Source organism: Galleria mellonella, unplaced genomic scaffold (genome assembly GCF_026898425.1).
Source record: "Galleria mellonella isolate WM207_F2 unplaced genomic scaffold, CSIRO_AGI_GalMel_v1 utg213, whole genome shotgun sequence".
In the NCBI taxonomy this organism is placed as follows: Eukaryota; Metazoa; Arthropoda; class Insecta; order Lepidoptera; family Pyralidae; genus Galleria; species Galleria mellonella.
In genome coordinates, this window is record NW_026442039.1 from 5,023,934 (window position 1) to 5,049,273 (window position 25,340).

The 25,340-nt window shown below is 34.0% G+C and overlaps 1 protein-coding gene across 2 annotated transcripts in view; it reads left to right on the top strand.

Moving 5' to 3' along the window:
- The first annotated feature begins 1,344 nt into the window (after positions 1-1,344).
- Positions 1,345-25,340, top strand: part of LOC113511910 (uncharacterized) — an 85,427-nt gene continuing 61,431 nt past the window's right edge. The window contains exons 1-3 of one of the 2 annotated variants that reach the window (XM_052894495.1): positions 1,345-1,561; positions 5,695-5,823; positions 6,516-6,646. In XM_052894495.1, coding sequence (XP_052750455.1) covers positions 5,716-5,823; positions 6,516-6,646 — 239 coding nt within the window. In that variant the 5' untranslated portion in view covers positions 1,345-1,561; positions 5,695-5,715. The remainder of the gene's footprint in view (positions 1,562-5,694; positions 5,824-6,515; positions 6,647-25,340) is intronic. The other variant, XM_052894494.1, reaches the window with a different exon arrangement.

The following is a 25,340-nucleotide window of genomic DNA, read 5'->3' on the forward strand; positions in this document are numbered from 1 at the left end:
GTGCTGTCAAATTAAACTTGTATCATGTCTTCATGACTTGACAGCACGCTACTTTGACAGTTGTTATATAAAGTTATCCGTAGACGGTTAATAATCAAAAAAGAATGATTAAAAACCTACGATTTTAATTTATAGTTTGTATGTTAATTGTAAACTGTTACAAAATATATATTTACTTACACTTGAAAATATAAATGTTAAGTGTATATAAATAAGCACTAAATGCCAAATATCATCAGTATTTAAATGTCAAAATTTATAATTTTAAGTGAACTGAAAAGATTTTTGAAATATTACTTCTTAGTCATATTCTACGATTTCTGCTAAGCATAAAGATTAGTAAAACCCATGATAGTTCCTTGAACAACAAATATTATGCAAATATTTCATAAATAACTGCTAATTGTAAAAGACATGATATAAAATACCACGATTGATCACTAATTGCCAAAAGGATTCGATACGCTTTTCTTTATCAAATGATGTTAAACAGTAATATATCATGTAATACAGAGATACTACTAACATTAGTTTATTGATTGCTTTTAGTTAATAGAAAATATGTCAAAAATTATACAATTTTTGCTGCGTAGTCGAGTTAATAAAAAGTCATAATTTTTCATTTCTTTGTGTTGGTCACGTCGGATTATGTTTATTGATTATCAATATGGCTACAGGGCTGCATATAACAGAGAATTTTGAAACAAGAATATCTTAATGTTATCTAATTGTACTCATTAATTTATATTCATGAGGTGATTAATGTTTTTAGTTACGTTTTAACGGCATTATAGTAACTTTTTAAATTATTTTTTGTTATTACTTTTATTTTAGATTTTTATTGAGTATTTTGACTTTCGATGAGTGTAGTTGAAAGTTTTTACGTCACTGAACTGATATTCTGTAATTTCATGTAAGTATATAATGGGATGTTTTAATGTTACAAATTTAGTTTCATAGTTACTTCGGATTAACTAATTCGTTAATTAATTACTGTAAATAGTGAACATGAATGAACCTTCACTAGTATAAAGAAACTGTAAAAATATGTTGTTTACAATATGTAGTTGAGAACATACTGCAGGTTTTTTAACTTCCTACAACTGCTAACTCTTAATACAAACTATGTATTTTTTTCACAGTGCTATTAAAGACTGTGTTATCTGTAGCAAAGTGTAGTCTGTAGTGGAACGTTTGACAGCATCATCTGATTGACATTGACAATGACGGACTGTCCAGACAATTTGTTCGGGTTGGTCGGAACAAACGTAAAAAAAAAAAAAAAAAATTTTGACAATGACGGCTGTCAATTGTATATTGTATAATAAAATTTTATCAGTCTCTTCGCCAGTGTCGGTTAGTTATTATTATCGGTCGTCGTAGTCGTCTAGAGAGTGGTCACTACGTCGACTTGGTAATTTCTGTGGTTCAGAGTTAAATTTTGTTTTTCTATTGTTATACATATATTGTATTATTTTTATTACCTAATCGGTGAAAGTGCGAATATTGCGCAGTGTTCTTATCAAACAGTTTCGTGAATTTTTTTAAAAGTTATTTTAAGGTGAGTTTTTCTGGTGCGTTGTTAGTTTATTTTTGCGTCCACGTTCATAATTTGTTAGTCGGTATTGATAGTGCATACGTGGAAACTTATAAGTAATCTTTATTCAATGTTTGGTTCATTCGAAGTTCTTGTATTGTAAATATTCTTAAATAAACAACTCAATTACATATGGTCAATTATACGCCGGTTTTTATTTAAACTTCGTATTAAGTAATAGGTACACGTGATTTTCCATGATACTAATCACTGCCTTGCTTTTTATTTCAGTATTTAAGCCCAACATTTCCTTTTTCATTTTACTGATTCCTGTTAATCGTCATTACTTCCAATCATCCACATTAATTTCAACCGTGTCTATGTTATTTTATTTCTGTATCAATAATTAAATTCTACTCTTAAGGTAACTTATTAACCAAAACTACATCTTACCCCATATAAGTGCATTACCCTCATTTGAAATATATATTTTTGCTCATTCATAAATTTATATATAAATACTTAGTTACTAAAACTATTTTAAACCATTGTAATGTAATTTATAAAAATATATATTTATGAATTAGTGTTATTATTTAATAACGTGAGATATTATATTAAATAATTTGAGATCTTAAGATTTTACTTAGAGTCTACAAGCCATATAAGATATATGTAACACAACTGAACTAATAGTTGCAACCAACTCGTCATATTTACAACAATAGTTTTCTAGTTGTAAACACTATTTCAAAAGACTGTGCAACCTACCTTTGGTTACACACTTGTTTAAATAATAAATTTTGAAAGCATAATAAAATAATAATCCCATATTATAATGTTCATTCATGCTAATCTCTGAAATCACTCATCAAATTTTAATTAAATTTTCTAAGATGTACTATAATTGCAAAATTGGGTACCTCTGTCCCATTTGTGTTTCAACCGTAAAGCAGTTGTCTGCATGGCTGTGTTTCGGTTTGAAGGGTGGGATATGGTGTGAATTTACAGGGTACAGAGGAATAACACCTGAGTCCTCAGGAATGGCAACACATGGGGGTTATCATGGGTGAAACGGTAAATTCTGTTATGTCCACGGTATTGCTCATGTCTATAGGCGACGGTTATCACTTTTCGTCAGATGGGCTGTCAGCTTATTTGCTATTCTCAGTAGTATAAAAAAAAAAATTCCATGTGGTAAGTGTTATTAAAGGCCATTAAGGGAAATTAATGGTCGAAGGATGGGCAGCAGCGTCCCTCTAAATACATCACTAAAGTCTAACTGCAAATACCATCCCACATGCCAAGTATACATAACTAGTGCCAAAACCTCTTAATGGGGGAGGTCTATGTTCAGCAATGGATAGTTGACCATTGATAGGACGACAATAACTTAAGGTAGACCTTCATGCAGTTCCCCTGAAAACCATTGTGGTTAATTGTTGTTGAATTCTTCACGATGGGCAACTGACCCGCTTTTATCCTCACATATGGCAGGGTTACTATTCCACTTTCATCTATTAAAAAAAATTGTGAGGTAGTATATTTTTTATCCTGATGAGAATAAATTGTCTCTGTAGGGGGTAGTAACACAATAAGTTTGTTGGGTCAGCTAGTCTATAATCAAATAAGGAAATATACTCTCTATTTACTAACAATCTCTACTCTACAAATTACTTATGAAAAGCTTCCGTCAATTAAGGTAATAAAAAAAAACTAAATTAACCAATTCATATACCACTTTAGTGTATTCCACATTGACTGATTTGAAAAGAAGGTTTACTAGTATCCTGTCCACTTGTACATATATATTTCTATAATAAAAAAAATAAGTAAATACACAAATTATTTATCAGCCAGAATTATGACTATCAAGGTATTTTCATTTTCTTGCTTAATTAAATTGTACGAAAACATATTTTGTATTCTTTTCGATTAATTTACTGTATTTATTTCAATGTAATTTTGTATAGACAACAATTTAAATCCCAATATTAAGAAGTCAAAAATAAATTTTATATTATTTATATAGGCATACCCTCTCATATTCATAAAAAACATCAAACCTCCTATGAATCTGTTTTAGCTATTGTACTGTTTTTGTCTGAATTTGAAAGAAAGTGACAAAACAAAGTGTAATAGTGAAAATGGATTTAGAGAATGTTTTAGTTCTCATTAAACGAGGGAGTTATACGAAAGCTATTCGTCGCGTTAGCGATCTCTCATTACCCCATATGAATCCTTGGATTTCTTATGATTATCACGTTTCACGAGATGTGAGATAACGGTATGAATGTTCTCTTTATTTTTATATTAGTTTGATATTCATTTGATACGTAGTTGCCGGCTTTTGCGCAATAGACGCAGTCAATGTCTCATGCCCTTGAACTCGTGATAACGTTTTGTTAGTAATGTTATTTGTGGAGCAAGGTGAAGTGCTGAGGATATCTTAGAATGGCGTTTATTTCCATACTCATATCTGTTTATTCTATTAGTGTAAGTACCCTACAGTAATTATACTACAATTATTTTGGTCCAAGCAAATAAAAAAAGATTAGTTTTGATTTGTTTTCTTCAACCAATCTGTCTTGTATGTACTAAAATATATTTCTAAGAACTTAACTTCCTCTCAGCGCCTTATAACGGCTCAATTAATCGTTATGAAATTTAACTTACAAGTAGAATTTTGGATGAAGAGGGTAGTTATCTCGGCGTGTGGCCGAGATAAAAAGATCCGCGATTCGCTGGCACTGATAGTATAATAAACACATTTTAAATATAATAAACACATTTGTGTAGCTAATTTCCCCTAGTATGCGTTTCATACCATGACATGTTTTTAAACTTTTTTATTGAGGCTTTTCAGTTCACGTTAGACGTATGGTTGCCATACAGACATACAAATCATAACGCTCTGTAATAATTCTGTTTAAAAAAAAATCTTTTTATTTCAGGTGTATACCCATTGTTTACATTCAATTCATTAGTACTTTTTTTTATACAACTTAGAATGGCAAACAAGCTGACGGCCCACCTGATGGAAAGTAACCGTCGCCTATAGACATGAGCAGAACCATGAACATAACAGAGTATACTTTTTTGCCCATGATACCCCCCATGCGTTGCCGTTCCTGAGTACTCAGGTGTAAATTCACCTGTAAATACACGTCATATCCCACCCTTCAAACCGAAACACAGCCAGGCAAACACAAGTGCTTTACGGTTGAAACACGAATTGGACAGAGGTACCCAAATAAACGACTTTTATACAAAGTCTGCCTCTGGTAAAATGAAACTTGTAACTATGTAAACAAACATGTAACATAAATAATTAATTCAACTATAAAGCGGTATACTGATGTCCAATAGTTTATGAGATGATAATGGAATGGTAATTTCATTTGCGCTATCGGTATACGACGACGGGGCACCAGTGAGTGGGTGATAGACGAGGATAAAACCAGGTCGGTTATAGTCCATGGTGACGGATTCATTAACAATTAGTCATGATGATTTCCAGGGGGAACCACGTGGAGGTCGACCTGTCAGGGTATATTGCTAGCAGTGGGACTGGTAGTCCGCATTACCAATAATCGCTTCCCCCTGAGCACCAGTGAGCGGTGATAGGCTAGGATGAAACTAGAGGAGTTAATCCATTGTGACGGATTCAACAAGAATTAATTACGACGGTATCCAGGAGGAACCGCGTGACTAGCAATGGATCCCCACTACTAACAATTCCTCTCCCCTGTTTTTTTTTTAATGAGTGATAACGGAATGGTAGCCCCGCCTGCGCTATCGATATACGCTGGCGGGGCACCAGTGAGAGATGATAGGTGACGATGAAGCAGATCAATTAGCCCATCATGACGAATTCCACTAGAATTAACCACGATGGTTTCCACGGGGAACCGCGTGGAGGTCGATCTGATTTTGTGTTGCTAGCAATGGGTCAGTTAGACTCCATTACTAACAATTCCCCCCCCCCCCCTCCTCCTGTTATCCAATAGTAGCATTAAACAAAAATTTATCAATTCCTTAAATGTTTCGATTTGTTATTAATTTTTTTTGGAGTGTCTTTCTGTAATAATTTCAATAAAACTTGGTTACCTTGTAATTAATTTCTACTGAAATAGAGTATAAATATCATACTTCAGGAACCTCTGTTTTTCGAAGGTATGGAGTGGGAAGGGCCGAGCAAGCAAGGCTTGTACGACCCACAGAACGAGCACGAAGCTTGCGGTGTTGGTTTTGTTGTTGCTATCGACGGTAAACGTAGTCATAAAGTGAGTATACTCATTGTCTATGAATCATATACAATTTTCAGGAATTTCTTAGTCCATGCTCAAGTCTAGAATTTTTTTACGCAATTTAGAATGGCAAACAAGATGACGCCCCACCTGATGGAATGTGGTATCCGTCCATAATAAACGAAAATAATATATAACCTAACATAGGTTATATATTATTTTAATAATGGCTGATAATGTAGCTTTCTATGCGTGAAAAAATAAAAAAAAATGGGTTAAGAATTTTTTGAGGATAAACCATTACAAAAAAAATACAAATCTTTTTAAGATTGATTTAGATGTATTTCTTCATTGTTTAATCTACAACGTATTTGGTATAAAAATAAAACAAAAAATTTGAAAAGAAAGAAATAATTTACTTATAGAATTCTGCGACTCACTTAGTAGTTTTAATGAAAACGCCGAGTATAACAATTATAAACCAAAACAAAGTCGTTTAAGATCCAGCATAGAATAGGACACCCTTTCCTTTTCCGTGGTTGTTTGTCGTAAGAGTCGACTAAGGGAGCTTATAGTAGAGAAATGGTTAGCAACATTCCTCTTAAAAAATCACCAAAGTCAAACTGTGGTTGCCAAGCGTGGCAAAACTCCCTTTATGGAGGAGGTTATGTTCATCAGTGAACAGCTGGTACAACGAAACAAATCTACATGATGAATGTTCGTCATAGATCGTCCGTGATGCAGAAGTCCTCGCTAAACGCATGGAGCATCGCGGCGCGTGCGCCTGCGACAATGACACCGGAGACGGTGCTGGTGTATTGACCGCCATCCCGCACCAGTACTACTGCGCTCAGCTCAGGTACGTCACATCTAGACCATTTACATCTATGGTGCGTCGAGTGGTTGACATAAAAGTACCAATATACGATCGACCAACTGAATGTTGCTTCTCATATTATAGTTTGATTAATGTACTATTGATAATGATAATCACATATAGTAAATGTATAACACTGCGATTTGTATAATAAAAGTCTTTTCTTGATTACAATTTTATATGTACTCAAAAAGTTTTATTAAAACTTCGCGTCATTTAAAAAATTTTAGGACGATTCTGTTGAAGTTACTTAGAATGGCAAACAAGCTGACGGCCCACCTGATGGAAAGTGGTAACCATCGCCTATAGACATGAGCAGTACCATGGACATAACAGAGTATACTATTTCGCTCATAATACCCTCCACGCTTTGCCATTCCTGAGGACTCTGGTGTTATTCCTCTGTACCCAGTAAATTCACGCTGTATCCCACCCTTCAAACCGAAACACAGTCGTGCAAACAACAGCTTCACGGTTGAAACACGAACGGGACAGAGGTACCCAAACAATCGACTTTTGTACAAAGTCTCCCTCTGGTAAAGTACTTCTAGGGAGATATCCTATTTAGCTGTTTTTATTAATCTATCACATCTATATTTTTATAAAAAAGTTCAAAGTGCAAAGTTCTGATAATTACTTAAGTAAACTGCATTCATTATGGAAATTAAAATTAAGGCTTTATGTAAAAAATAAAACTTTTCAATCCAATCGTTGGTAAAATGCAAAAGTGTCAAAATTTGCACTGTGCCAAAAATAACTTACACGGTCAATTTCCCAAGGCAAATTCGCGTCACACCGTCTAAATATTTGCCTAGTTTCGGAAATGTTTGCTGAAAAATGTTAGTCATATATTTTCATATTGCCAAATAGGTCGAGATGGTCATTTTCCTCATGTATAAATTCCGATTATATAACTACACAGTTACTACTAAATAGACATGGATATTATGGATACCGATCCGATATCTGTATACTGTATTTCTCTGGACATTGATGGCGGAAGGATCATCGACCATTACGATATCGCCCATATCGGGCGGATATCTATTTTCGAATATGTTCGAAGTTTGTTATCTAATATTATTTTTTGGATAACAGTCTTTTAACATATTGTTTTTTGGACCAGTAGAATCTAACTACCTGATGGAAAGTGGTATCCGTCGCGTATAGAATTGAAAATCATCATGGGCATCATAGAATACACTGTAACCATGTACATATGGTACACATACACTGTGCCCATGATAACTCCCTTGTACTTTAATATTCTTCAGTAAAATCCTTCGTAGAAGCCTACGTACCCATATTCCACTCTTCAAATCTGAGATATAGATATTAAGAGAATAGTTTTGTGAGAGGGTAGTTGCACATTAATATGACTACCTTGATCAGGCTATAAATAGCTGTTAATTAGTAAGGCGTATTTTTTACTTCAAGAATACTATTGGACAAATAATATATAATGCGAAGACAAGGGTGGGATGGATGGATGAAATAGATACACCAACACAATTGTTTCACGACAGAAACCGTAGTTCTACTCATGCAGAAGATTTTTGTACAAACTTGTTGACAAATGGTAGTGATTTCAATTACAAATAAATATGCTTCATTCTTGCCCCTAGCAGGCGATAATACATACTCGTTACACCAGACACCTACGACGTCCGTCACCAGGCACTTATCGTGCTAATTTCTATAGATTGCTTTGACCGTCCGAACGTTAATTGGGTAAACAGCGGAAACTTTTCTGAGGAAAATATTAGTGTATATATATATATATATATATATATATATATATATATATATATATATATATATATATATATATATATATATATATATATATATATATATATATATATATATATATATATATATATATATATATATATATATATATATATATATATATATATAATTAGTTTATACCTGTATGAAGAGTATAAATCATCAAAGCTTCATGTCATTTCATGTAATAAAAAAGCAATAATGTAAATGATTAATTCTAGCATTTTCTTATTTAATCGACTACAAAAAATAAAGGTTCTCAAATATTATAGTTTTTTTTTCGTATTCTCTAAATTTGGACTGTTTTTAATGATTAATTTTTATTCTATGTTCATAATTAAGTTTGAATTTTTTTAGGTGAATAAAATGTTAAATATTTCATGCTTGGTTTAAGTGTAAACGTAGTTATTTAAGAACTTATGATTAAGGTATATTCGTATTTATTTGCTAAAACATGGGTAGATATCACATAGTTATTGGCATTGCAAATAGATACGACCTCAATCTTAATACAATTAATATGGAACTAACACATTTAAAATTGATCAAAATATCGCGTAATATACGCAAAAATACAGATATCAGGCAATATAAGAATTTCTTTTTGAATTCACTTAAAAAGAAATAAAAAAAAAAATTACAAAATTCGTGTGACAGTTTTTAATTTCGTGTTATTTGTCACGACGCCAGTTTCAGGCAACAACAATAATCAGCTGAGTAACCTTTACACGTTGGCCTCGAGCCAAGTGCAAACCATAATTCCCCAGGGAATATCGATTCGTTGTTATGTCATCGTGAAGTGAAACTTGGTGTTCCATATTCTTTCTCTGGAAATTACTGGAAGTGTTTACAAGTTTGGAAAATATAGTCGCATGAGAATATTGTTTTATATCCTGATAAAAATAGTTTGTGTACATTATGCATCGTCCGTCCCCCTAGATAAAGACTACTCTCAGCTATAAGGTCACGGGCCGCCCTTTTTCAATCATACCAATTGTCTGTATGTGTGATATTGTTATTTTTATTCAAACATGTGTTTGATACAAATGAAGTATTATTCATTCTGTCTCTTTCTCTCTCGCTAGATAAGTAACGTAAGTAGTTATAGGTACGATATAGATATCTCATACGGTGTAATGAGATAGCAATGGATGGCGTTCTCTTCTTAGATTCGTTTGCCACTCGTTTAGGACGCAGATATGTCAAGTGCATTGTGTATTTTAAATCGTCCTTGAAAACTTTATTAAGATAGTAAAGCTCCGCTCGAAAAGACTCGCAAAAACAAGACGAGATTATAACTATAGAACCAATAATTTATGAATCCATAGATTTTAAAGTTTTTCTTTGCGCTTAATATATATAATTAACGGGTTTTTGTCACAATTACGTGTTAATTTTAACGTGGCATAATACTTGACTAATTTTAAAAATCACGGATAATCCGGCTCGAAGGACCAATTAGTTATGTACTAATAACAGATGATGAATATAGAACCGGTGGATTATAAAATCGTGATTAACTCTAAAATTTTGATATGGCAGTAAAATACTTCCATATCAGAATGCCATTATCATCAACTTCTTTTTCTTCCTACCCTTATCCCAATTATTATATGCGGTCGACGTAATATGTTTTTTATCATACATTACAAAAAGATTTGGCTTAGTTTTACGACCAGCTATCTGCCTGAGGTCAACCCTCTTTAGGAATTATCATCATCTTTTCAGCCATTATCTGTCTATTGTCTACTGGACATAGGCCTCCCCTACAGACTGCCATAAGGAACGGTTCTGAGCGACCTGCATCCACTGACTACATGCAATGCATTTCAGGTCGTCACTCCATCTAGTTGTCGTCCTATACTGCGTTTGCCCGTACGGGTTCGCCACTCAAGAACCTTTTTTCTTCATCGATTATCGGTTCTTCGAACTATGTACTACTACCTACATACCCACCTACTACTAACTACCAGCCTATTGCCACTTCAGCTTGCTCATCCTTACGGCTATGTCGGTTACTTTGGTTATTTTGCGAATATCCTCATTTACTACCTTGTTCACTGCCATATCGTACCCTTCAAATTAAAACATAACCATGCGCGCACAGCTTCTTCATAGCATAAAGATGGTTGGGACAGAGTAATCCATGCAGACGTTCTTTTATAGTATCTCTCTGGTACTAATATACTAACTAGGAATAAATTATTAATAAATTAGTAGTAATCGATATGGCTGGTGATGATGGCGGGCTCGTCCCTTCATACTCGTGAACGAGTGCCGCTTGTGGGGACTGATCTTCTCATATTTGCTTGTTTATTTCCCATATAATAATACTAATAAATAGAACTTAATTCTAAATATAATTACAGTATCCATGCGAATGTAAAATTATCTTGTACATAATAATTCGAAAAGAGTAACTGTTGAGTATCTTGTGAGTTCTTCTCAGCAGATAACAACATCCCGTACCGAGCTGTACAATCATATAGAATTGACGGTTTATAAGAGCTTGTAAACAAGTCTATTCGTATAAAGACTATTTCTGTTCTCTTCTATTCTATTTGTACAATTGTTTAATAGCAGTTGTAAAATTGTCTGTGTTATACAATGCAATATATTTTTTCATAGTCACTGAACAAATGGATTGCACAGTATTATTTTATTTATTTATTTATTTACAAGAAACATGGTAAGTGTATAGATGTTACAATAAGTATAAGTCCTCATATTTCGCCATAATTAGGCATGCAAATATTAAAACTTAAAAAGAATAAATGTTAAATAAGTCATTAAAATTCGAAATGTTATAATAAAAAAAAATACATCAAAAATGTCAGACACTTGTCAATAATAAAAAAGAAAGAAATGTCACTGTCAAATCATTATTCAACAACTAGCTGTTTTCCGCGGCGCTACTCGCGTGAATCGGTATATAAAATATCCTATAAGTTCAAATATGATATATAACCTACCGTCATAAAGTTTCAGCCACTTCAACTGATCGAATATTTTATAGCATTTTATATGTGATTCTTTAGATAGATATAACTTTTTTATTTATGAACCAATTGAAATAAAATAAACACTAAATGTTAAGTGGAGCAAAGCAAACGGTAAAGCATTAGTGAAAACCGCATTCAAATCGGTTGAACTGTTTCTGAGATTAGCGTGCAGACAAACAAACAGACAAAAATTCTAAAAATCATTATTTTGGGTTCTGTTGCTTTCATAAAGCTTGTAATAGTTTTTCTTATATATCTTCCATGTACAGACAGCGACCACTTACGATTTTATTATATGTAATGATATGAAATGTGCACATCAGTCAGGGGACGACTCCCTTCAGTTGTCTGCTCAAGAAATACTATTGACTACTGCGTCTCTTTTCACGTACAACTACGCAGTTGTCGTTTTATTTGCGGTCGCGTGTGGTTAGCAAACATTACGAATAACCGTGTACATATAGGCAGGACATAGATTGAGGTCTGATCCTCGTTGGTCACATGTAAATTTTACAATAGTTCGTCTACAAAAATAGGGTCAGAGTTTGATGAACAAATATGGGTATCGATCAGACTAAATTAATTCTTAATTACTTTAAAAGATAGTCCATTGTAGTTCAGCAACTCCAATGAATGTTTAGCAGATTACATAGTTCTCCTAGACATGAGAAATAAATATTTTAATACTTATATAATTTTACGATTAAGTACATAAATAAAATGAAAAGATTAACAGTTGAGTTTCTTGCGAGTTCTTCTCGGCAGACAATATTTCGAGCTCACCAGTATAATCATAAAAAAAATGACGATTTAAAAGAGCTTGTCTAAACAAGTCTATTTAAATAAACATTATTTCTATTCTATTTACATTTATTTTTGGATTTCGAATCTTCTTGAACAGTACCGTTATGAATTACCTACTCAATTTGAACAATGTGTTTTTAAGACGTTGGCAGAATTCCAATACATTCCATTTTTCATCTCTATTAGAAAAAAGTTTTTCGAAGTCAAAAGTTTGTAGATTGAATATATCTTCTAGACATCTGTCTTCCGCAACCGCCAGGTACTAGTCACTAGTTGCTTGTCGATCTTTCAATTAAACCCATTTGCTGGCTTTGATTGATTGTGACGTTGATTGGCAATAACTACGCATCGCGCTTCGAAACATACTGACCCTATTAGACAATTCTGGTTAACATGAGCTAAATTCGCTACAGAACAGCTTTCTTTATAAACTGACCTAGAACTAAAATGTAGGGAGAAAGGGATTGTTAGTAATGGGAACTAAGAATCTCATTGTTAGCAATATACCCAACCAGGTTGATCTCCTCGCGGTTCCCCCCGGAAACTATCATGGTTAATTTCTGATGAAAGTATGTTGGGCTAACTGGCCTGTTTTCATTCTCATCTATCACCCTTCACTGGTGCTCCGCCAGCGTATCCCGTTAGCGCAGGCGGGGTTGCCATTCCATTTTCACCCATAAAAAAAGAACTAAAATATTAGAAGGAGATGAATATGGAACACTAACAATACAGAAAGAAAAATTGTGAAACTATATGCTGCTGAAAACATCTATATATTGGTAATGTTTTGTTTTATATGATGCAATATCGGATAGAAATTAACTAACAAATTACTGATATTTTAATTCGTGTTATTGCTAAATCCTTTGCAAATTTACTTAGAGATAGCTATTTCAGGAAATCCTCTGTTTGAATGTCTTATGCGATATGCAACCTTCTCTTTCTCGCAATTACTTGACATAAGGAAAGTCTTGTTTTTTAGAATAAAAAGCCTCTTCAATCTGGAAAAGCATTTAAGACGCTTTTGGTCTAGATCAGTGTTTTTCAACGTGTGAGTCGCGACCCATTGAGGGGTTGCGAAGCCTCTATAGGGAGGTCGCGAAGCCTCTATAAAGGGATCGCGAAAACTACCTCAGCAAAAAAAAAAACAAAAAAAGATAGATTTATGAAGAATTATGATAGTGAAAATATTTGTATGTTAATGCAATTTAACAAAAAAATAAAAACCTATGACTTGTATATTATATATATAGTATATTATAGTATATTGCACAGATAAAAAAAATAACCTGACCCAACAAAGTTGGATGAAGTATTGATTGGATAGTATGGATAGTATGGATTGAAGTATTCATTCCCCACAACATATTTGTAATATTATAAAATACATGAAAAAAAACGACTGGTCGATGGTCACGAAATATTTTTTCATACTAAGGGGGTCATGTCATGAAAAAGGTTAAAAAACACTGGTCTAAATTTTTACCCCAGAAAGTTTCCTTAAATATTAGTATAATATATCTTTTCTGTACGTCCTAATAAAAAAATAAAAAACAAATTAATATTTTATTTCACAATAGAAAACTGTAATTTAAACAGTCGTAAAGTTAAGGAGCAAAATGGGACAAAATAGTTTGCTTTGCAAAATATCAATACAATACAAATTCATAACAGTTTAGAATTTTAAAGACAATATAATACAACGAGAACACTAAGTAACATACTCTTAGACATTGAACGCTTTTTTGAAATCGTTTCAAAATCATACTGTGTAACCTACTGTAATTTGTTATACATATGCTAATGTGAAATTCTCATACGTGTTTTTATATTCCCTCGACAACAAATAGGTACGTGATCACGTTCCGATGTGTTAAAAGACCGAGTAATTCAAGGACTAATATGGACTGCTTATTCATAGCAGTTAAGTCTCGTATTTATAATTATATATCGTGAAATTGTATGCATGTCACTGTGCACTTAGATACACGTTTCCTGCCATGTCTAAAATAATTACATGATTAATATTTTTTCTAGACAATTGACAGTATTATGCTAATTGTTCTAAATCAGGGGAATACCCTGGGGGAAAGGGATTGTTAGTAATGAGATCTAATAGCCCCATTGCTAGTAATATACCCTCTCAGGTCGACCTCCACGCAATTCCCCCTAAAAACCATCATGGTTAACCCTTCTTTACATGATTTTTTATTGGTGCAATAAATCAAGGTAGATATAATTCATGTTCAAAATTAAAGAAAAAATGGTTAAAAAAATAAATTTGACAGCTATGTTATGTTTTTTTGCAATACGATCAACTTAAAGTGAACTCTTAAAGTGAAAGTCTTTTATATAATTTTTGGGCCTTCAATGTTATGATGGAAATTACCACCATCATGCAAAGAAGGGTTAATTCTTGTCAAATTCATCATGGTGTGCCAACTGAACTGCATTCATTCTCACCTATCATCTTCCACTGGTACCCCGCCAACGTATACCGATAGTGCGGGCGGGGTACCAGTGAAAGTTGATCTATCCATTATCTTATGCTCGATTTACATTGATCCTGTGATTGTTTGTGATTTTTTTTATTGGACGAAAATGGAATGGTAACCCCGCCTGCGCTAACGGGATACGCTGGCGGAGCACCAGTGAAGGATGATAGATGAGAATGAAAACAGGCCATCATGATAAATTTATCTGGAATTAATCATGATAGTTTCCAGGGGGAACCGCGAGGAGGTCGACCTGGTTGTGTATATTGCTAGCAATGGGATTCTCAGTCTCTATTACTAACAATCCCTTTCCCCCGATTGTTTGTGATTGAACAACACCATAGTGTAACCTGATCAGACTCGTGTCTTGTTGTAGTATAACTACATTTGTACTATTGTTTATACGATAGTATAACCACAGTATTGGTTTACTACAGATATGAGAAATCTGAAACGAACATTATACAAGTATTACTAGCTTTTACCGTCGACTTCGTCCTCGTTGCCGGGATATGTTTACAGATCGGTATAAAAATAGTCTATATCTTTCTCCATCCCATATACAAAATATATACATATAAATATAGTATATATCTAAACTTATAGATTGGTTATGTCGTTGAGACGCTATAAGATAAGAAACACATTTTGATTAATATCAATCAATTTGGTACATATAATAAAATTGTAACTGGTTGCTGTCTATACATAGAAGATATATTAGAAAAACTATTATAAGGGGGCTTTATGAACGCAATCGAATCCAAAAAAATGCTTTTAAAAATTTTTGTCTTTTTGTACGTTTGTGTACGCCAATCTCAGAAACGGTTTTTTTTATACAACTTAGAATGGCATACAAGCTGACGGCCCACCTGATGGTAAGTGGTGACCGTCGCCTATAGACATGAGCAGTACCATGGACATAATAGAGTATACTGTTTCGCCCATAAAACCCCCCATGCGTTGCCATTCCTGAAGTCTCAGGTGTTATTCCTCTGTATCCAGTAAATTCAACCGATTTGAATGCGGTTTTGTCGTCGTTTGCTCCACTTAACATTTAGTGCTTGATTTATTTAAATCGGTTTATAAATAAAAAAGTTCTATCATTCTAAAAAAATACATATAAAATGCTATAAAATAATCGATCAATTGAATTGGCTGAAACTTTTTTGTTTATTATATGTATTGATTTTCGAAAATTCTGTCTACTCGTGCGAAGCCGGGTCGAATCGCTAGTTTATAATATTAGTAAGGCTGACGAAACCGTAGAAGGCGTCTTGAATTCGTTCAATGTCAAATTATTATAATAGATACAATGGTTTGAGCAAATGATATGTCTCGTTTCTACTTTATTTTTAGACAAGAAATTCATTACCAGAATAATGACAAGAAAGGTCATCTGGCCTTCGTGTCGCGTACGTCATAGGAAAATTGGTACGCAAACTTTATTTGTAATCATCTTCCAGTTGCAATGTTGGGTAATGATGCTGATTTGTCAACCACTTATAATTTCCATCTGATGACATTGAACGCTGTGAATCCTTACTTCCTTATTAGTGTAATATCATAAATATGAAAGTAGGTTCGTTTGTTATTATTTAGCGCTTTAAATGGCTCAACCAATCGTCCCGAAATTTGGTATACACGTATTATTTGGGATGGAAACGGACATAGGTTTATTCTTATTCTGGTCAATCGATATATTCCGAACAAGCGGACAAAGTCGCGGATAAAGATTAGTATTGTAACACGAAATGTGCTGTGTACTGCCCCGTAATTCTATATTCACTGATGTCTATTTGTAATAATATTGGATTGTGTTCCATCGAAGCATTTGGCGTTCCATTGTTTCTGCCTACCCCTAACAAGAGACAGGCGTGACAGATATGTATGTATGTGTTCCGACTAAAATCGACTTCAATCGTGGCAAAATCAAATAATTTTATTTCAAAAATACAATTATTTTAATTTATAAATTAAACTATTGAATCGATTTTGTTAAAATTTCCATAGGACCAATCTCAAAGTATATCCTTTCAGATAAAAAAGAATTTTACGCGAGTAATCGGGGCACGTAAATAAAAAAAAAAGATTTCGAATAATTGAGAACCTCCTCCTTTTTTGTAGTAGGTTAAAAATTGTCTAATAAAATGATATATTATAATATTTTTTTTAACTGTTCGTTAAAACGTTAAGGTTAACATCAGCTTATACTGCATAACTGATCGTGTGGTCCCGACATCGAACAGGCCACTTCCTTCTTATGGATGTCGTAAAAGGCGACTAAGGGAACTTCATGGTAGAGGGATGGGCAGCAGCGTCCTTTTTAAAACATCTAAAAGCCTATTTGCGGTTGCCAACCCATTTGCCAAGCGTGGCAACTACTGGCAGAACTCCCCTTATGAGGAAGGCGCTAGTTGACATATAAGGCTAAAATGAATACTTCATAACATTGTGCAGTACAAATGATAGGTATACTATTCATTAATTTATCACTTGTAAGTGTGAAAATAGGAATTATTAACATCATTCAATGTCACATTGAGTATTATATTAGAGCTACTTTATTTTTAAACTAGCGGCCCGTCCCGGCTTCGCACAGGTAGACATTTTTAGATTAAAAAAAAATGGAGTAACTTCTCCCGTTTTCTCAACATTTCCCTTCACTGCTCTGCTCCTATTGATCGTAGCGTGATGAAAAGTATACTATAACCTGCCCAGGAGTATGAAGAATAATTGTACTAAGTTTCGTTGAAATCAGTCGAGTACTTTTTGTTTCTATAACGAACATACAGACAGACAGACAAAAATTTTACTGATTGCATTTTTGGCATCAGTATCGATCACTAATCGCACTCCGATAGTTATTTCGGAAATATATTTCATGTACAGAATTGACCTCTCTACAGATTTATTATAAGTATAGACTACGTTAACCACGCATTGTTATACGTATTGTTCTGATCGATTTTCGTCGTCGCTTCGGGCAAATAGGAGTCTTTTTTTAATTGGTTATAATGGAATGGTTACCACCTCTCGCGCTATCGGTGTACACCAATGAAGCACCAGTGAAAGGTGATAGGTGAGCATGAAGCAGGTCAGTTAGCCCATCGTGACGAATTCAACAAGATTTGTTCACGATGATTTCCAGGGGGAACCACGTGGAGGTCGACCTAATAGGGCTACCTACCTAGAAATGGGGCTGTCAAACTCCATTGCTAACAATCCCTTTCCGCTCAGCAAATAGGAGTTAGTTACGCAGAAAACAGCCATCTCTTATGGGCATGCCAAATCATGTGGCTTTAGTCTGTCTTCGCTGAATCTCCAGTTTGGTCGACATTCAGAGTGAGACTTTATACAAAATTCGATTGCTTGGGTACCTCTGTCCCATTCGTGTTTCTACCGTGAAGCAGTTGTGTTTGCATGGCTGTGTTTCGGTTTGAAGGGTGGGATATGGCGTGAATATACAGGGTACAGAGGAATAACACCTGAGTCCTCAGGAATGGCAACGCATGGGGGGTATCATGGGCGAAACAGTACACTCTGTTATGTCCATGGTACTGCTCGTGTCTATAGGCGATGGTTACCACTTTCCATCAGGTGGGCCGTCAGCTTGTTAGCCATTCTAAGTTGTATAAAAAAAAATTCACTCTCGACAGTTCGTGTTTAGTGGCATTCACTACTTTTATTAATTAATACCAACAGAAGTTTTTGCATGATAAAATATTGGAAAGATAAACATGATAATAATTACGTAGATAGCATCTTATCTATGGTCTCATGTAGATTAGTCTAATATAGTAATGAAATAATCTAGATAATACCAGGGTTTACAGAAGAAACGACAAAAATGTAAATTGTACGAGATTGACGCTAGCTTTTGAAATAGGTAGTCTTTTAATCTACGAGAATTTTTTTTTATACAACTTAGAATGGCAAACAAGCTGACGGCCCACCTGATGGAAAGTGGTAACCGTCGCCTATAGACATGAGCAGTACTATGGACATAACAGAGTATACTGTTTCGCTCATGATATCCCCCATGCGTTGCCATTCCTGAGGACTCAGGTGTTATTCCTCTGTACCCAGTAAATTCAAGCCATATCCCACCCTTCAAACCGAAATACAGCCATGCAAACACAACTGCTTCGCGGTTGAAACACGAATGGGACAGAGGTACCCAAGCAATCGACTTTTGTACAAAGTCTCCCTCTGGTGAATGTAAAATGCATAAATGTAATAGTTCAACTATAAAGTTTTGATATTTTTTATCCATCAATCTATTATCAACACGCAAAGAAATATCAAAAGTTTTTTTAATGGACGATAATGGAATGGGACCCTGCCTGCGCTAACGATATACATTGGCTAAGCACCAGTGATCGATGATAGGTGAGAATAAAAGGACAGGTCAGTTAGCCCATCGTGACGAATTCCACAAAAATTAATCACTATGGTTTCCAGAGGGGACCATATGGAGGTCGACCTGATAGGGTTTATTGCTACCAATGGGATTTGTAGTTCGCATTTTTAACAATCTCTATCCCCCTAATATCAATTCAGTTCAGAATTGGTGAAGATATCACCTAACATATATATATAAACAAAAAGGAAGTAAATATAAATAAATTGAAAACGTTTTATGGTTTATAAAAAATGGGAATTAACGCGATCTTTCAGTTAATTTTTGAGAATTTATCTGAATTATGTTAATGCTTCAACCAGGTTACAGCGGCCGTGGACACAGGCACGGCCGTCCGTATTGCACAAATTGTGTGAACAATAAGTGGGTAGAAGAAAAAAGTTCTGCCTAGGAAGCGTAGACTTGACAGTGCTACGTCAGTCCCTTAATAGTCCACTGCTTAACATAAACCTCCCCTTTGAGGGTTTTGCCAGTAGTTGCCACGCTTGGCAGGCGGATTGGCAACTGCAGTTAGGGTTTAGAGATGTTTTAAGAGGGACGCTATTACCCATCCCTCGCCCTCCCAAGTCACCTCTTACCACACGGGGAAGGAAGGGGTGGACTATTCTATGCCGGGAACACACGGATCACGCGATCGTTTAGGTCATCATCGTTCACCTAAACGACCGCGTTAATTCCCGTTTCTAGTAAACCATAAAACATGCACCGAGAAAAATTTAAATTTAGAACGTACTGAATTTTTTTTAAAGTCCGGTTATTTGCAACATTTTCTTATCGTACAGCTTTTATCCTAAATGACTGGCTTTAGTCCAAGTTCCAATGTGTCATTTATCGTTTAATATATTTTTGCATAATCGTATTAATTGGTTTGTTATTTTTTTTTTTATAACAATAAACATTACATAAGCCATACAATGACGCCTTTCCTTATATCTTTTACATAGTAATAAAATTGTTATATTATAAATAAAACTGATATCATTACGTAATACATCATATCATAAACAAATAGTTTACATTTTCGATTATTTTCGATATTCTAGATACTGTTTTATTGATATTATGTACACGATACCAAGGTTTAGTAATGGTGTTGTGGGAACGAAAATACAACTGTATTTACTTAGTCATTCTTTAACATTGCCTTTAAAATTAAAACTCTAATTTGTTACACGTTTTACTAAATACGTTGTTCCTAAATAGAATAGAAGGGTCTAATTTTAATGATAAGTGTTCATTATAGGTGTGGGTGTGTGTGTGTATATATATATATATATATATATATATATATTAATTACCATATCTATATATTGGTTCAATAACAAATATGTTAAAAGTCTGTTACCTAAGAAATAATATTGGTTTTAACAGAATTTTAACATATTCGAAAATAAACATCCGTCCGATATGGGCGATATCGAAATGGGTGATGACCTTTCCGCCATTATTGTCCAGAGGGACCCAATGTATAGTTATCGGATTGGTATTCATATTCATGCATCCTTAATCATTTATTGATTATACCTATATGATACTTAGATGTATTAGTGCTAGAGTTTCAAATTATGTAGTAATGGAGTAAAAATATAATATGGTCTATTCTATAGTGCCATCCCAAATAGATGTATCTAAAATTAAAATTTTAACCTATCAAAAACGAACTACATTTTAAAATTCTCACTGGTTCTTAGTTCTATTTCGCTGTGAAATCAAACCAAAATTATAATTTTAGGAATAGAGAATGGATTCAATATTTCACTATTATTAGTAAGTAGTATAATACATACATACATATCTGTCACGCCTGTCTCCCATTAGGGTAGGCAGAAATAATGGAACGCCAAATGCCAATGTTAATTAAGATGTCAATGTTAACAAAATTAATATGGGATGTCAAAGGTCATTTATAATTTAAAAAAATACATAAATCTGCTCTGTTTTTGCAGCGAAACCATTAAGCGTATTAAGTTTATAGAAATTTTACTGTTTCACTAAAGAACCATGATTAGGGTAATCATAATTTAGAATTACAGTCGTAAGGATGCTTTTTTACACAACTACGACGATGGTGCATTCGTTACAATGGACCAATTGAACTGACTCAGTTTTATTTATCATTATTCATTCTCTGGTATTCCACAAGCATTATATATAAAGTTATTGTTCCATTTTCAATCCATTAAAAAGAAAAACTCTACTCACTATATTACTCATATATTTTGCGAATGCAGCAATGTCGCCAAAACGTACCCTTCTTCCTGCGAGTCGGACACGACGCCAATTACATATTTATTATGTGTGTGAACCGTCGTCAGTGCCCTAAAGTCATTATTTATTACTAGCTATACCTTGCGGCTTCGCCTGCGTGAAAACTACAAAGTTTCGCATCTATTGTGTTTAGAGTTGCCTCTCTGGGTGTTTTATTACATATATCGTTGGGAGTGTTCAGAGAAATTATTCGGATTAATACCAGCTGCTGAATTTCGTTACCGTATCCCGCCACAAGCTTAAGTTTTATCCTGACCTCCTAAATGAGCAGCGGCCCTCCGTGCGTTTCTGTAGACATTTACTTCCAGCCTCAACCAATTTATGAAACCAACTCCCAGCAGCAGTATTTCTGAACAGAGACGACATTGAAACGTACAAGAAATGAGCATATTCCTTCCTAAAAGGCCGGCAATACTCTAATATTGCAGGTGGTAATCACTTACTATCAGGTGAGATACATACTCGTTTGCCCTTTATCTCGTAAAAAAGACTGAATTTACGATAGTATCAGTTTCATCTGAATATTTATTCTTACATCATTACCAAACTTTACACTGAGTTTACACCAAATATTCCTTCATTGTGAATAACAGATTCAATTAAAGCATTACAAATATTTATTTATTTATTCTTTATTGCACAATAAAATTTTGTACAAATGGCGAGCTTAATGCCATATGGCATTCTCTACCAGCTAACCATTGGGTAAAAACAGAAAACGTATGAAGGGCAGATGTGGTGAAAAATATGTGACAATTATACATAGTAACACATTAAGGCAAAATATTATAATATACACATAAAAAATGCACACGTAATACATAAACATTACTTTTAATATATATGGATAAACTAATACATATGAAATATATATATATATATATATATATATATATACATATACATATACATAAATTAAAACAACGATAAGCATTATGAGATATAATAACTATTGAGTAACCTGTAACTAGAGCTGGTTTTGTTGACTCAACAAATAATAAAAAAGTCTTCTTTTAAAAATATCCTTACTTGATGAAATATTAATATAATACAGTATTCGCTATGATCCGCTATAAAACACACAATAGTACAAATACACGAGATAAACATACACGTGGACAATGTGAGTTACGAGCCAACTCCAATCCGACGTATATAACTGGGCAATGTAATCGCACGATTTACAGTACTCGCCCCTCGCCCTTGGCAGGTTGTTGTTCAGACAGTTTAAGCTGTGATAACTGTATGGATTAAATTATACTCCTTGATAAGCCAGTACACACGGCGCATCGTACACTTTCATGGAGTTTCATGTGTTTACTGCGTGAACTTTTGGTCTTAAGCCATTTCCGTTTGTTCAATATGGGTAATTGGGGGGAGAAGGGATTGTTAGTAATGGGGATTAGTAGCCTCATCGCTAGCAATATACCCTGTCTGGTCGACCTCCTCGTGATTCCCTCTGGAAACCATCGTGCTGAAATCCAGACGTATTCATCACGGTGGGCTAACTGACCAATTTCGTCCTCACCTATCATCTCTCACTGGTGCCCCGCCAATGTATACCGATAGCGCAGGCGGGGTTACCATTCCATTATCATCCATTAAAAAAAAATGGGTAAATTTGTTATAACATTAAAATTATCATGTTTTTTTTTTAAATGTATGAGAGGTTAACGGTTTAGTCCACAATAAATTGGCTAATAATGATATTTCGCCTATTCGCGTTAACTTTTGGCACGATGGACACAGTTTTACTTAGTAATAAACGATTGGAATAATGCCATGTCATTAGATCATTAAAATAAATAAATAAATAAAGTATTAAAACTTTTCTTCCTAAACGCAAATGTTGACTGTTGACTTGAAAAAAATATTGATTAACGTTATATAATGGTATTTTTTTTTGGTACCACGAAGGTGGCAAAGAAGCGTACAGCCCGTCCGATGATAAAGACTCTTTAAAGTCTATGGACGCCTGCAACATCAGGGAGATCACTTCGTGCCGACTCCGATGGAACTTCGATATACTCTTTTTGATGAACCCAGTATGTATGTATAATACATACTGTAGGCATTTACGGTACATACGATTGTTTGTTTGCAGTTGTTTTGCTGTCATACTTTGACCTACTTAGGTGTGTCTAAAGTTGTCTTAAATTTATTGATTTTTATATCCTTAAATCTTTTTATAGCCTAAATATAGCGTTGTTTGTTTGAAAATTGAAGTAATCAATCAGTGATAAAATGGTGTGTTGTCAGATTAAATATTTATTGAATTTTTATGATTAAATATACGAATATTGATTAGTGACTGATCCGCTAAATAATTGTTGATAAGATAATCGCTACTCAGTGATTTTTCTTACTGTTATTGTTTTATAACTAGTTTTTTAAACTTTTCATATAAAACAGATACCCTTTACTAATGGACTTGCCCTTAAGGACTTGCAGTTCTGACCGGAGAAAGAATTGCAATTACCAGAGTTGTCGATGTATTACTGCCTTTTATAAAGGAATAGGGTTTTTGTAAGTTCCCAATTAATGAAATGGGAACTCAAGTGACATAGAATAATTTGTTAAAATTTATCATGACGGTCGCCACAATCCCAACATTAATTTACTTTTGACAATGCTAAATAGGCTGATGGTCCAACTCATACATAACGGTAACCCACTACCTCTTTCCCATTTAAGTTCTGTACAGACTTCGTAATTTTGGTGTCCCACTATATAGCAACCTTCTTTAAATGCTACCATTTTTTGTCGTCCATTCATGTGTACTAAATTTTGTGAAAGCTGTCAAGCTCGTTCGGTAAGCCTGTACGGACTTACAAAGTATGAAATGGAGTACTATATGAGATATGGCCTTGCAATTTTTTTTTCTGAGGAAAAGTAACACGCATTCCCTCAGCTACATGCGCAAATGAAACGCAATAACACATTTTTTTCTTGATTATTTGGATATATTTTATGTAATATTATTTAATCATTACTGATACGGATGTTGCAATTGTCAGTCTTACGCTAAACTTTGCACTTTTTGTATAGTTTGTTACTTTTTGAACTGATGCATCCTAAATAATTTTCGTAACCACATAAGATTCTAATAACTATTACTCTGTCCTCGTTCCAATATAGTAGCTTATTGATAATAAATCAATTAGATTCTGACAGCGCACAACAAGTGTTCACACTTCAGTCGCCCGAACTTGTCCGCAAATAAGCGAATTGAGATATGAAACATTGCTCATGCTACTAGACTTGCACTAAAATCAACGCCATTTTTTACCATCATCTCAGAGGAAGCTAGTGAGTTCTGTTTTTTTATCGACGAAAACCCTATGGTGTTCCATCTCATTGCTATAGTTTTGAATTTGCATTCATTCCTTATTCATTCTGTAGCTAGTGTCAGTGTAAAGAACCTTAGTAAATGTTCACACCTCACGCTCCATGTTCATTTTTTTTTTATTTTGTTCCTTGACAAGTAAGCTGAGTGTAAACAGTATATTAGATGTTTGGGGAAAAATTGGATATGTTATATAAGAGTTGTACGTTATATGGAACCCTGCACTTAACACGGCCCGTCGACTGTTTTTCATAACGGTGCTACGTCAACAAATCAATTGACGTATCCATAGAAACCCAGTAAGAGTTCAATTTACTTTATTGGGCTTCAGTTCCACTTGAAAAATAATATTAGACGCAAATCCACCCGAAACCAATTCAAATAATGTGTACGTTTCATTATGTAAAATTGTTAATATTAATGTCTCGGTATAATACTAATTATTAACATGAATAATGGATTTGTTTAGTGGAAAAACAGGAATTGCAGTTAACGCCCTTGACTTTGCTAGTTAACTACGACTAGCTAGATTACTGCATTAATACTA